Source organism: Hypanus sabinus, unplaced genomic scaffold, assembly GCF_030144855.1.
Source record: "Hypanus sabinus isolate sHypSab1 unplaced genomic scaffold, sHypSab1.hap1 scaffold_445, whole genome shotgun sequence".
NCBI lineage: Eukaryota > Metazoa > Chordata > Chondrichthyes > Myliobatiformes > Dasyatidae > Hypanus > Hypanus sabinus.
Genome location: NW_026781319.1, coordinates 309,724 through 322,833, shown reverse-complemented (window position 1 = coordinate 322,833; position 13,110 = coordinate 309,724). Strand labels below are relative to the sequence as shown.

At 48.1% G+C, this 13,110-nt stretch overlaps 1 protein-coding gene across 1 annotated transcript; it reads right to left on the bottom strand.

The window, feature by feature from the left end:
* Positions 1 to 218: 218 nt before the first annotated feature.
* Positions 219 to 12,823, bottom strand: LOC132388972 (low affinity immunoglobulin epsilon Fc receptor-like). The gene is made up of 6 exons (XM_059961395.1): positions 11,646 to 12,823; positions 11,401 to 11,472; positions 10,310 to 10,429; positions 3,551 to 3,667; positions 1,067 to 1,459; positions 219 to 397 (listed from the first exon to the last, which is right to left on the bottom strand). Exons 1-6 carry the CDS (start codon positions 11,710 to 11,712, stop codon positions 249 to 251), a joined length of 918 nt encoding a protein of 305 aa, XP_059817378.1. The 5' UTR covers positions 11,713 to 12,823; the 3' UTR covers positions 219 to 248.
* Positions 12,824 to 13,110: the final 287 nt, after the last annotated feature.

Genomic DNA, 13,110 nt, shown 5'->3' with positions numbered 1-13,110 from the left:
TTTCTGACCCCGGGAGTGTTTGATGGGACCTTGTAGAGGAATAATCGCTCTGTGTCTGTCCCTGGGAGTGTGTGATGGGACCGTGTGGAGGGAGATTCACTCTGTGTCTGACCCCGGGACTGTGTGATGGGCGGTGTAGAGGAATAATCACTCTGTGTCTGAAGAGAGTACAGAGCTTCAATCACTGTCTCTCACCCCCAGTGTAGAAGACGTTCGTGTGTTTGTGTGGAATCATACAGTGGTGTCAGTCATACCGCTTCGTCATTTGAATTTATTTCAAACAGTCTTGAATCAAAGCTTGAACAATGTTGTTTTGCTTCGTCGTAAGAAACGTAGACGGTGGATATGAAATAACAGCGGCCTTTATTTCTGATCCAGTTCTGGGAACACGTTTGTTCTGGAAATCAGGAACAAAGAAAAGTCAATCTGCTCACCCGGTACGTCAAATAACCCGAGCAAAATGAAACACCCTCCACACCGTCCCATCACACATCCCGGGATCAGACAAACAGAGAACCTTCCTCCTCCCCCTCCCATACACACTTCCGGGGTCTGACACAGAGTGAATCTCCCTCCACACCGTCCCATCACACACTCCCGGGGTCAGACACAGAGTGAATCTCCCTTCACACCGTCCCATCACACACTGCGGGTGTCAGACACACAGAGAACCTTCCTCCTCACCCTCCCATCACACACTTCCGGGGTCAGACACAGAGTGAATCTCCCTCCTCACCCTCCCATCACACACTTCCGGGGTCAGGCACGGAGTGAAACTCCCTCCACACCGTCCCATCACACACTCCCGGGGTCAGACACAGAGTGAATCTCCCTCCACACCGTCCCATCACACACTCCCGGGGTCAGACACAGAGTGAATCTCCCTCCACACCGTCCCATCACACACTCCCGGGGTCAGACACAGAGTGAATCTCCGTTCACACCGTCCCATCACACACTCCCCGGGTCAGACACCGGTGGCCAGATTCAAATTATATCTTCCTACCTCTCTTTAATATGATGAGTAGTAGGTGAAGGTGGTTTGGAGGTTGGTGTGTTAACTCACCTTTTCTGCTGGTCAGCAGTTGACAGATTTGACCCTTCTCTTTGATCAGAGATCGGTACTGATTTTCGAGGTCACTGTTCTTTTGACGGAGGTTGGTTTCGATTTGATTCAGATCGGAGAGATGGGTTTTCAGGACGGAGTTTTCATTTTCGAGGACGAACAATTTGTTTTCGAGGATGGAGAGGTTGTTGTTGAGGACGGAGATATCCTTGAGACAGGTGCTCCGGGAGAGAGCCAGGCGGGAATTCTGGGTTATGCTGGATTCAAGTGTTTTGTTCAACTCATCTTGCTGAAGTCGACATTGCAGCTGGGTCCGGTTTAGCTCCTGATATTGTTCCCAAATTTCCTGGTGGCCTCGGTCGCAGGTGATCAGAGAGTGACGAATCTGTGATACTGAGAGCGATATTGTGTCAAATATCGCTGTCACATCGAGTGGCGTGTCAGTGTTACATTGATTGTCCTGTCGGTGTCACGGTCAGGGTATTGTCGACATCACATTTGCCTTCTTGATAGTCTGCTGCACAATTCCCTTTCCCTCTCAGTTTAGTATCATCAGCAAAATTAGATACACTACACTCGAAGCCCTCTTGCGGAATGTTGCGGGCCCAGCACCGGCTCCTGCGGCACACAACTCACCACTGATTGCTAACCACAATAACACCCGTGCATCACAATTCCTGTTTACCTTCAATTAACTCATCTTCTATCTATGCTGATACATCATCCCCAAATCCGTATCTTCTGGATAACTCAATTATGCGACACGCTTTCTGAATATCCAGTAAATAATGTCCATCCCTTCCCCTCTGTTCACTGCGCACGTTATATCCTCAAATGTGTTTATCAAACAGGATCTGCCTTTCCTGAATCCACCTTGCGTCTGTTTCATGGATCCATTTATTTCCAGATGTCTCGTTACCTTTTCTTTAAAGATAGCCTCAAGCATTTTCCCAACTACATATGATAAACTAACTGGCCTAGAGTTAAATGCCTGTCGCCTAAATCCTTTTTCGAACACTGGCGTGACATTCGGCGCAAAATTTGGTACCGGCCCAAAGCCCAGAGGATTTTACTAAATTATCACAAAGCCTCAACTATAACTTCTGTCGTTTCCTTCAGCACCCTGGGATGCATTCAATCCGGACCATGAACTTGTCTATTTTCGGGCCCACAAGTTTGCTCAACTATTGTATTGAGGCCCTCAACTCCCGTCACATCCATGACATCTCTCTTTGGAATGTGAGGCGCGTACTTCACCGTGAAGACGACACAAAGTATTCATTCAAAGCCTCTGGCATTTCCTCATTTCCATATATCAATTCCCCCCTTTTCTTCCGCCAACGGACCTACATTCACTTTGGCCATTCCTTTCTGCTTTAAATAATTTCAAAAAAATATTTTTAGCTAGTTTGTTTTCATGATCTAGCTTCCATGTTTTTGTTACTCGTTAGTGTTTTTTTTTTTCGCTGCTTTATAAAGATTGCCCTGTCTTCCAGTTTCCCACAACACTTGGCGAATTATTGCACCAGCTTTTAATCTGATGCCTTATTTTATTTCCTTCGTTATGCAAGGCAGGCTCTCCCCACCCCTCTCCCATTGTCTCTGCAGTTTATAGTTTTGTTCAACAGGGTAAAAAATTCTTTGCGTCCACCACTGTTCCTCAACCGTCCCACCATATTGCCTGTGTTCCCAGTCTACACTACCCAAATCCTCACTCATTCCATTGTGGTGTCACAGTGCGGGCTGTGCCGGTGTCACGTCTCGGGGAACTTCGGGGTCACGGTGAGGCGTGTCCTGGCGACCCGGTGAAGTGCGCGTCCGTGTCACGATGAGAATCGTGTCACTGTCACAGTGAGGGGGATGTCAATGTCAAATTGAACCGTGTATCAGTGTTACAGTGAGCGGGATATCAGTGTCACATTGAACCGTGTGTCGGTGACACGGGTAGGGGATCGTCGGGGTCACGATGAGGATCGTGTCACTGTCACAGTGAGGGGGATGTCAGTGTCACATTGAACCGTGTGTCGGTGTTACAGTGAGGGGGATGTCAGTGTCACATTGAACCGTGTGTCGGTGTTACAGTGAGGGGGTCAGTGTCACATTGAACCGTGTGTCGGTGTTACAGTGAGCGGGATGTCAGTGTCACATTGATCCGTGTGTCGGTGACATGTGTAGGGGATCGTCGGGGTCACGATGAGGATCGTGTCGGTGTTACAGTGAGGGGGATGTCAGTGTCACATTGAACCGAGTGTCGGTGTCACGGGTAGGGGATCGTCGGGGTCACGATGAGGATCGTTTCGGTGTTACAGTGAGGGGGATGTCAGTGTCACATCGGGCACGATGAGGCACTTGTCGGTGTCACAGTGAACAATATGTCAGTGTAACATTGAGGGGCGTGTCCGTGTCACTATGGTGTTTTACGCTCACGTTTCTTTCCACTCTGTCTGTTTACGTCTGACTCCACCAGAAGCCCGATCGACTCACCATAGATCGACAGCCCGGCCACTATCGCGACAAGGACGGACGTAACTAGGCAGAGAAGGCAGATCTTCCGGTACCGTCTATTTCCGATGTTCTCGTTCGTCTCCTGTTTATGCGGACCTGCGGAGAGACCATTCAGAGTGTGTGTAAATTCAGCCGTGACCCCACTGGGTCTCCCTTCCACCTACCATCCGCTCTCTCTCCTTCAACCACGATCACACCTTCCCTCCCGCAATCTTATCTACTTTCAACCGCCATCGCCGAGAGTCCAAATTCCTTGAGTTCACAAAGTCCGACAGGTGTCTGACGGATTTCAGAGGTCAGTCAGATCCCCCTGAGCCTCCTCCGCTCCAGAGGAAGCGACCCAGGTGTTCGACCGCTCGTTGTAACACATGCCACTGCATCCCGGCAGAGTCCTGTTAAATCTCTCCGGAGGCTCCCCAACGCCCTGACATCCTTCCGATAATGGGGTGAGCAGAACTGTATACAATACGCCTGATTCAGCCTAACTAGTGATTGTTATAAAGTTACAACGTTACTCCTTGACATTTGTACTCAATGCCCCGACAAATGAAGGTGGCGTGCTGGGGAGGCAGCATTAAGAAGAGGGACGCCTCACGTCTTAATAAGCTGGTCAGGAAGGCGGGCTCTGACGTGGGCACAGAACTGGAGAGTATGACATCGGTGGCAGAGCGGAGGGCGCTGAGTAGGCTACGGTCAATCATGGAAAACCCTGAACATCCTCTGCACAGCACCATCCAGAGACAGAGAAGCAGCTTCAGCGGCAGGTTGCTGTCAATGCAATGCTCCTCAGACAGGATGAAGAGATCATTACTCCCCAACGCCATTCGGCTCTACAATTCAACCACCAGGGGCAAGACATGTTAAAGTGCCGGTGTTAGGACTGAGTTTAAATGAGCACTCAATGCACTTCAGTAAACTACTTATGAACTTTTCAAAAGCTATTTATTAATGGTTTTTTGGAGGGTGATTTTAGATGCATATCATATTTATACTGAGTTAAATACTGTATGTAATTAGTTTTGCTACAATAAGTGTATGTTGAATTTCCCCTTGGGGATGAATAAAGTATCTATCTATCTAACTATCTATCTATCTATCTATCTATCTATCTATCTATCTATCTATCTATCTCTCTCTCTCTCTCTCTCTCTCTCTCTCTCTCTCTCTCTCTCTCTCTCTCTCTATCTATCTATCTATCTATCTATCTATCTATCTATCTATCTATCTAACTATCTATCTATCTATCTATCTATCTATCTATCTATCTATCTATCTATCTATCTATCTATCTATCTAACTATCTATCTATCTATCTATCTAAGAATGCCACAGGACTTCTTAACCATCCTATCAAACTGTGCATCCACGTTCAGGGAGCTATGAACATGGACCCCAAGATCCTCTGCCCATCTAAAGTAAGGACATGTTCGGCACAGCATTGTGGGCTGAAGGGCTCGTATTATGCTGTACGTTCTCTATGTTTCTATGTTTCAACACTGTTTAGGTCCTGGATTTGATAGCGTGTCATTTCCTTCATTTGACCTATCAAGGTACAACATTTTATGTTTGTCCGGGTTAAACTCGCTCTGCCCGGTCTCCAAACTATATCTGTAACTGATTTATGTCCCACTGAATTCTTTGCCAGTCTTCTTTGTTCTCCACAGCACCAGCTCTCGCCATATCAAACCTACTAACCCAGCCGTCTACACTTTCATTCGAATCATTTATACATATTTAAGAGCAGAGAGGTCATGTTACAGCTACATAGTGCCCTGGACAGTCGCTACTTGGAAAACAGTGCTCAGTTCTAGTCGCTTCACAATAGGAAAGACGGGGTAACCACAGGATGGGTGCAGAGCAGATTTACAAGGATGTTGCCCGGAGTGAGGAGCATGCCTGATGAGAATAGGTTGAATGAACTCGGCCATTTCTCCTTGGAGCGACGGAGGATGAGAGGTGACCTGATAGAATTGTACAAGATGATGAGATGACTTGATCGTGCGAATAGTCAGTGGCTTTTCCCCAGGGTTGTAAGGGCTAGCACGAGAGGGCATGGTTTCAAGGTACTTGGAATTAAGTATAGAGGGCAGAATATTTTTACGTAGAGAGTGGAGTCTGCGTGAAATTTTCTTCGGCTGTTTACCGGGGGCACGACTGCGCAAGCGCGTATAAGTCGGACTGTGACTGAGTAGACGGGGACAATGTAGGAAGGCTTTATCTCGAGAGGCTTCGGCGCGCAGAGGCTGAGGACGAGCTTCACGTCAAGATAGGTAAGGCCGGCTAAGTTCCTTTAAAAGGAGAGAATTTCAAAAGTTGAGGCAACGTATTGGGTCGGACATGACAGCTGAGATCAGCCCCGTGGTTTGTTCATCCTGCAGCATGTGGGAAATCAGGGATACTTCCAGTGTCCCTGACGACTATGCGTGCAGGAAGTGTGTCCAACTGCAGCTTCTGGCAGACCGCATCGAGCGTCTGGAGCTGCGATTGGATTCACACTGGAGCATCCGCGATGCTGAGAAAGTCGTGAAGAGCACTTTCACTGAGTTGGCCACACCGCAGGTAAAGGCTACATAGGCAGAAAGGGAATGGGTTGCCACTAGATAGCGTAGCAGTAGGCAGGTAGTGCAGGAGTCCCCTGAGGTCATCTCCTTCCAAAACACATATACTGTTTTGGACACTGTTGGGGGAGGTGTCTCATTAGCGGAAGGCTGAGCCGAGTTCATGGCACCATGGGTGGCTCTGCGGCACAGGAGGGAAAGAAAAGGAGTGGGAGAGCTATGGTGATAGGGGATTCGATTGTAAGGCGAATGGATAGGCTTTTATGCGGCCGCAAACGATGCTCCAGATTGGTATGTTACCTCCGTCGTGCAACGGTCAAGGATGTCTCTGAGCGGCTGCAGGACATTCTGGAATGGGAGGGTGAATAGCCAGTGGTCGTGGTACACGTAGGTACCAACGATATAGTTAAAAAACGGGATGAGTTCCTACAAGGTGAATTTAGGGAGTTCGGAGATAAACTAAAAAGTAGGACCACAAAGGTAATCATCTCTGGATTACTACCAGTGCCACGTGCTAGTCAGAGTAGAAATGGAAGACATTTCAGAAGAATACTTGGCATGAAAAATGGTGCAGGGGAGATGGATTCAAATTTCTGGGGGCATTGGAACCAGTTTCGTGGGAGGTAGGACCGGCCTAAAGAGGACGGTCTGCACCTGGGCTGGACTGGAACCAATGTCCTAGGGGGAGTGTTTGCTACTGCTGTCCTGGAGGATTTAAACTAATGTGGCAGGGGGATGGGAACAAGTGCAGAGAGACAGAGGGGTGTAAAATGAGGGTAGAAGCAAAAAGTAGCAAGGTGAAAAGTAAAAGTGGCAGGCAGGCAAATCCAGAGCAAAAATCAAAAGGACAACTTTTCAAGATAATTGTATAAGGGCTAAGAGTGTTGTAAAAACAAGCCTGAAGGCTTTGTGTATCAATGCGAGGAGCATTCGTAACAAGGTGGATGAATTGAATGTGCAGGTACTTATTAATGAATATGAGGTCGTTGGGATCACAGAGACATGGCTCCAGGGAGACCAAGGATGGGAGCTCAACATCCAGGGATATTCAATATTCCTGAGGAAAGAGAGGAAAGAAAAGGAGGTGGGGTAACGTTGCTGGTGAGAGAGGAGTTTATCGCAATAGGAAAGGACATTAGCCTGGAGGATGTGGAATCGATATGGCTAGAGCTGCATAATACTACGAGACATTAAACGCTGGTGGGAGTTGTGTCTAGGCCACCTAACAGTAGTAGTGAGGCTGGGTGAGGCATTAAACAGGATTTAGAAATGCGTGCTATAAACGAACTGTAGTTTTAATGGGTGACTTGAATCTACATATAGATTGGGTGAACCAAATTGTTAAGGGTGCTGAGGAAAAGGATTTCCTGGAATGTATGCGGGATGGTTTTCTGAACCAACGTGTCGTGGAACCAACCAGAGAGCAGGCCGTTCTAGATTGGGTATTGAGCAATGAGGAAGAGTTAGGTAGCGGTATTGTCGTGCGAGGCCACTTGTGCAAGAGTAACCATAATATGGTTTTATTCTTCATTAAGATGGAGATTGACATAGTTAATTCAGAGATAAAGGTACTGAATTTAAAGAAGGGTAACTTTGAAGGTATGAGACCTGAATTAGCTAAGATAGACTGAAAAATGATACCTAAAGTGTTGACGGTCGATATGCAATGACAAGCATTTAAACATCGCATGGATGAACTACAATAATAGTTCATCGCAGTTTGGCAAAAGAATAAACCAGGGAAGGTAGTGAACCCATGGCTGACAAGGGAAATTAGGGATAGTATCAAGTCCGAGGAATAAACTAATTTGCCAGAAAAAGCGGCACTCCTGAGGACTGGGAGAAATTCAGCGACCAGCAGAGGAGGACAAAGGGCTTAATTAGGAATGGGGGGAAAAAAAGGTTATGAGAGCAAGCTGGCAGGGAAAATAAAAAAAAAAACTGACTGTAAAAGCTTTCATATAAATGCGATTATAAAAAGATTGGTCAAGACAAACGTAGGACCCTTACAGTCAGAAACAGGTGAATTGATCATGCGGAACAAGGACATGAAAGACCAATTGAATAACTACTTTGGTCTTGTCTTCACTAAGGAGGACACAAATAATTTTCTGGAAATAATAGGGGACCGAGGGTCTAGTGAGATGGAGGAACTGAGGGAAATACATATTAGTAGGGAAGTGGTGTTAGGTAAATTGATGGGTTTAAAGGAAGCTAAATCCCCAGGGCCAGATGGTCTGCAGCCCAGAGTGCTTATGGAAGTAGCCCAAGAAAATGTGGATGCATTTGTGATAACTTTTCAAAACTCCTTCGATTCTGGATTAGTTCCTGAGGATTGGAGGGTGGCTATTGTAACATCACTTTTCAAAAAAGGAGGGAGAGAAAAACTGGGGAATTATAGACCGGTTAGTCTAATATCGGTGGTGGGGAAAATGCTACAGACCGTTATCAAAGATGTGATAACACCACATTCAGAAAGCAGTGAAACCATCGGACAAAGTCAGCATGGATTTGTGAAAGCAAAATCATGTCTGACGAATCTTATAGAATTTTTATGAAGATGTAATTCGTAGATTGGATACGGGAGAGCTGTTGGATGAGGTATATCAAGATATTCAAAAGGCTTTTGACAAGGTCCCACATGGGAGATTAGTGTGCAGACCTTAAGCACACAGTATTCGGTGTATGGTATTGATGTGGACAGACAATTGGTTGGCAAACAGGAAGCAAAAGCTGGGAGTAAATGGGACGTTTTCAGAATAGCAGCCAGTGACTAGTGGGGTACAACAAGGCTCAGTGCTAGGACCCTGTTATTTACAATATATATATATTAATGATTTAGACGAGGCAATTAAATGCAGCATCTCCACCTTTGAGAATCACACGAAGCTGGGCGGTGGTGTTAACTGTGCGGAGGATGCTAAGAGGATGCAGGGTGACTTTGATAGGTTAGGTGAGTGGGCAAATTCATGGCAGATGCAATTTAATGTGGATAAATGTGAGGTTATTCACTTTGGATGCAACAACAGGAAAACAGATTATCATCTGAATGTTTTCCGATTAGGAAAAGGGGAGGAGCAACGAGACCTGGGTGTCATTGTACACCAGTCATTAACGGTGGGCACGCAGGTACAGCAGGCGGTGGAAAAGGCAACTGGTATGTTGGCATTCATAGTAAATGGATTTGAGTACAGGAGCAAGGTGCTTCTTGGTGAGACCGCACCTAGAGTATTGTGTGCAGTTTTGGTCCCCTAATCCGAGGAAAGACATTCTTGCCATAGAGGGAGTACAAAGAAGGTTCACCAGATTGATTTCTGGGATGGCAGGACTTTTATATGAAGGAAGACTGGATTGACTATGTTTATACTAACTGGAATTTAGAAGATTGAGGGGGAATCTTATTGAAACGTATAAAATTCTAAAGGGATTGGACAGGCTAGATGCAGGAAGCTTGTTTCTGATGTTGGGGGAATCCAGAACGAGTGGTCACAGTTTAAGAATAAAGAGGAAGCCCTTTAGAACCGAGATGAGGAAAAACCTCTTCACACAGAGAGTGCAAAATCTGGAATTCTCTGCCACAGGAAACAGTTGAGGCCGGTTCATTGACTATATTTAAGAGGAAGTTAGATATGGTCCTTGTGGCTAAAGGGATCGGGGGTATGGAGAGAAAGCAGGTACAGGGTCCTGAGTTGGATGATCTGTCATGATCGGACAGAATGGCGGAGCAGGCTCTAAGGGCCGAATGGCCTACTCCTGCGCCTATGTTCTATGTTTCTATGAATGGGCTGCCGACAGCGGTGGTGGAGACGGAAGGGATAGGGCATTTTACGAGACTCCTGGATTGCTACATGGAACTTAGAAAAATAGAGGGCTATGGGTACAGCCTAGCGAGCTCTTAGGTAGGGGCATGTTCGGCAACAGCTTTCTGGACCGAAGGGCCTGTGTTTGGATGTATCTTTTCTATGTTTCTAACCCACCCATCTACAATTTCATAGAGATCATTTGTATACATCACAGACAGGGATTTCACTGGGGAGCCGAGTGACAACCTTTTATTACCCAGATGGTTGTCAGTCAATGGAACGAGCTGACAGAGGAAGTGGTTGATGCAGATGCATTAGAAACTTGGACACTTGGCACATGACCCATTCATAATGACGTAATCACTGTGAACTCTGACCTGTTTGTGCAGAGCTTGACAGCCTGCTGTGTCCGGAGGAAATGGGAGGATCTTCGTCCTTATCGACGCGGGTTTCTTCTTTCCGAAAATTCAGCTCTGAGTAGGTGGAGTTCAGACCGACTAGGAGAGAGAGAGCGAGACTGACAGGCTGATAAGGAACAGTGAGAGGAGTAATGGGGGAGGGATTCGGGCGAGAGAGAAGAGAGAGTGGGATAAGTGAAGGGGTGAAAGGGGATGAGACAACGAGAAGGTGTGGGGGGGGGGAGAGGTGACACACAGGAAGGAAGAAAAGTAGACCGATGGGCAGAGAAGGGGAGACAACGATAGGGGCGATGGACGGGAAGATGCGAGAGAAATATGGAGAGGGAGAAAGGGGTGAAAGAGGCGGAGAGAGAGGGGGGAGAATGTCTGTAACAGTAAGACGATGAGGAGAGGATTGAGAGAAAGGGAAAAAGGGTGCAGAGAAGGGAGAGTAAGGGGAGGAGAAAAGTGTGAGAGGGATGTGGAAGACAGAAAAAGATAATTTGAGAGGGAGAGAGAAGAGCGAGGGGAGAGACCGGGAGGAAGAGAGGCATGGATGGACAGGAGAAGAAGGCAAGAGGGTAGATGAGCGGAAAAAAATCGGGGCCGAAAGAGGTGCGAATTCCGGGAGGAGCGGATAAGGGAAGGAAGAGAGAGAGCGGAGAGAGAGGGGAAGAGTGCCAGTGGGAGACCGAGAGTGTTAGAGACCGGAGAGAGAGAGAGGGCAATGAGAGATGGCTAAGAGAAGGGGACAGTGGGAGACATTAGGGAAAACTAGGAGAGAGAGGAGGGGAGAGAGGAGGGAAAGAGAGGGTGGAGGTAAGAGAGGGGACCGAAGGGAAAAGAGGGAAAAGAGAGTTGGATTTGAAAAGGGAGAGAGAGGTTCAGTCTTTATACCCCGCTTACAAAGTTCAACAACCCCTCGCCCCCAATCGCCTCTCCCACGCGATCGCTTCGGCTGATGCTCAAACAGGGAATCACGAGGGTAAATTGTCAGGTTCTACTGAGATCTCTCAACAGAGTTGGGCAGAGCAGCTAAACACAGTCAGCGCAACAAAGATGAAACTGACCTCCAACTATCCGGACCCTGGGCTCCGTGAGCATCTTCACATTAAGTTCCGCGTACGATACATCAGGTTCAGCTGGGAATAGAGCAGCGAAGGACAGAAACAGAGTCAGAGACTCGATCCACAACGTCCCATCGCACAATTCCGGGGTCAGACAGAGTGAGGCTCCCTCCACACCGACCCATCGCACAATTCCGGGGGTCAGATCCAGAGTGAATATCCTCCCTGAGTCTTTCTGCGTCACTCACCTCCGGAAGGAGACGGTGAATCCGTTTTTGTGAAATTCACATTCATGTAAGTCTCGCTGTCGTCCATCCTGTCGAGGGTTCTCTGAGACTCTGAGCTCAAAAGCGGAAGCAGCCGTTGTCAGAGGAAGCCCGTGTTGACAAGCTTGTCCGACCGACACCAACAAACACCAGATGAGCAGCTGGTGAAGAGAGGAACCGAGAACAGGCGGAGTATTGCGGGGTGGAGGGAGGATGGGGGCTTTGGGGAAAGTGATTAGAGTGCCGGGTAGAGTAGTGAAAGTGGGGAGAAACATAGCGTGGGATAAGGAGAGAGAGTGGAAATTGGGCGTTTAGAGGAGAGAAAGAAGCGCGTGACAGTGAGAGAGTGGGGAGTGTGAGGAAAGAGGGAACAGAGAGCGATAGAGACGGAGAAAGGAGGGAGGAAGAAGGGAGAAATTGAAAGGGGGTGATTGGGAGGAAGAGGGAGAAGGAAGACGGCGAGCGAACGGCGTGGAGGGATGGAATAAGAGGCAACGGGGGGGGGGGGATCGGGAGGAGAGGGAGAGCAATATAGATAGGAAATGAGTGCAGCACAGGGAGGGATGAGGGAAAAGGAATTTAGACGATGGAGGGAGTGATGGATCGGAGGGGGAGAGAGGGGAATGGAAAGGAAGGAGAGAAGTAGAGCAGGATGGCAGCAATGAAGAAGAAGGGAATGTCGGAGGATTTTTTGTAACTCATACAGAGCCTCTATTGTCCTGGAGATTTGCACCACGCGGTCGGTTCGATATTTCTCACCACACCTGACCATACCCAAGGCTTCAAACCCTCAGTTCGCGGGAAACCACTGTCCCAGGCCAAAGCCCCAGCACATCCACCGAGGTGTAAGAACCCCCTCCCTCGGAGAGATGTGAACAGAGTCCAGTGACGCGTCCATTACCTTAACCGACTCTCTCACCCATCTGCCCAACACAATCAACCCCACCCCACCGTCGCAATGACCTAGAGATGTCCAGACACACCAACCCATTGCACCCCAATCAGGAAGTTCCTTACATTTTCGGTGGCGGCACTTCCACGTTTCCGGAGATGGTGAATGGGGGATCAGAAAATATTTGACCCTGGACAGCCGGCCATGTCTCTACTCCGCCCTCCTCTCTCCAAATCTCCCACTAACCGCCATCCCCGCTCCTTCGATGATCTCGTCTCTCCTCTCACAGCACCCTCCCTCAATTCCCGCGCTCCACCCCACGGGAACACACCCTCCCGGAGTGAGACAGAGTGAAGCTCCCTCACAACCGTCCCCATCACACACTCCCAGGGTCAGTCACAGTGAATCCCTCTCCACACCGTCGCATCACACACTCCCGGGGTCAGACACAGAGTGAAGCTCCCTCACCACGGTCCCAACACACAGTCCTGGGGTGAGACTCAGAGTGAAGCTTCCTCACCACCGTCCCATCACACACTCCTGGGGTGAGACAAA

Coding starts and splice junctions, on each gene's coding strand:
- LOC132388972 (XM_059961395.1), bottom strand. CDS start 11,712: ATGGACGACAGCGAGACTTACATGAATGTGAATTTCACAAAAACGGAT. Junction 3,668..10,309: donor GTCAAGCTCTGCACAAACAG/GTCAGAGTTCAC, acceptor GTCTCTCCGCAG/GTCCGCATAAACAGGAGACG. Junction 1,460..3,550: donor GGCCGGGCTGTCGATCTATG/GTGAGTCGATCG, acceptor TATCGCTCTCAG/TATCACAGATTCGTCACTCT.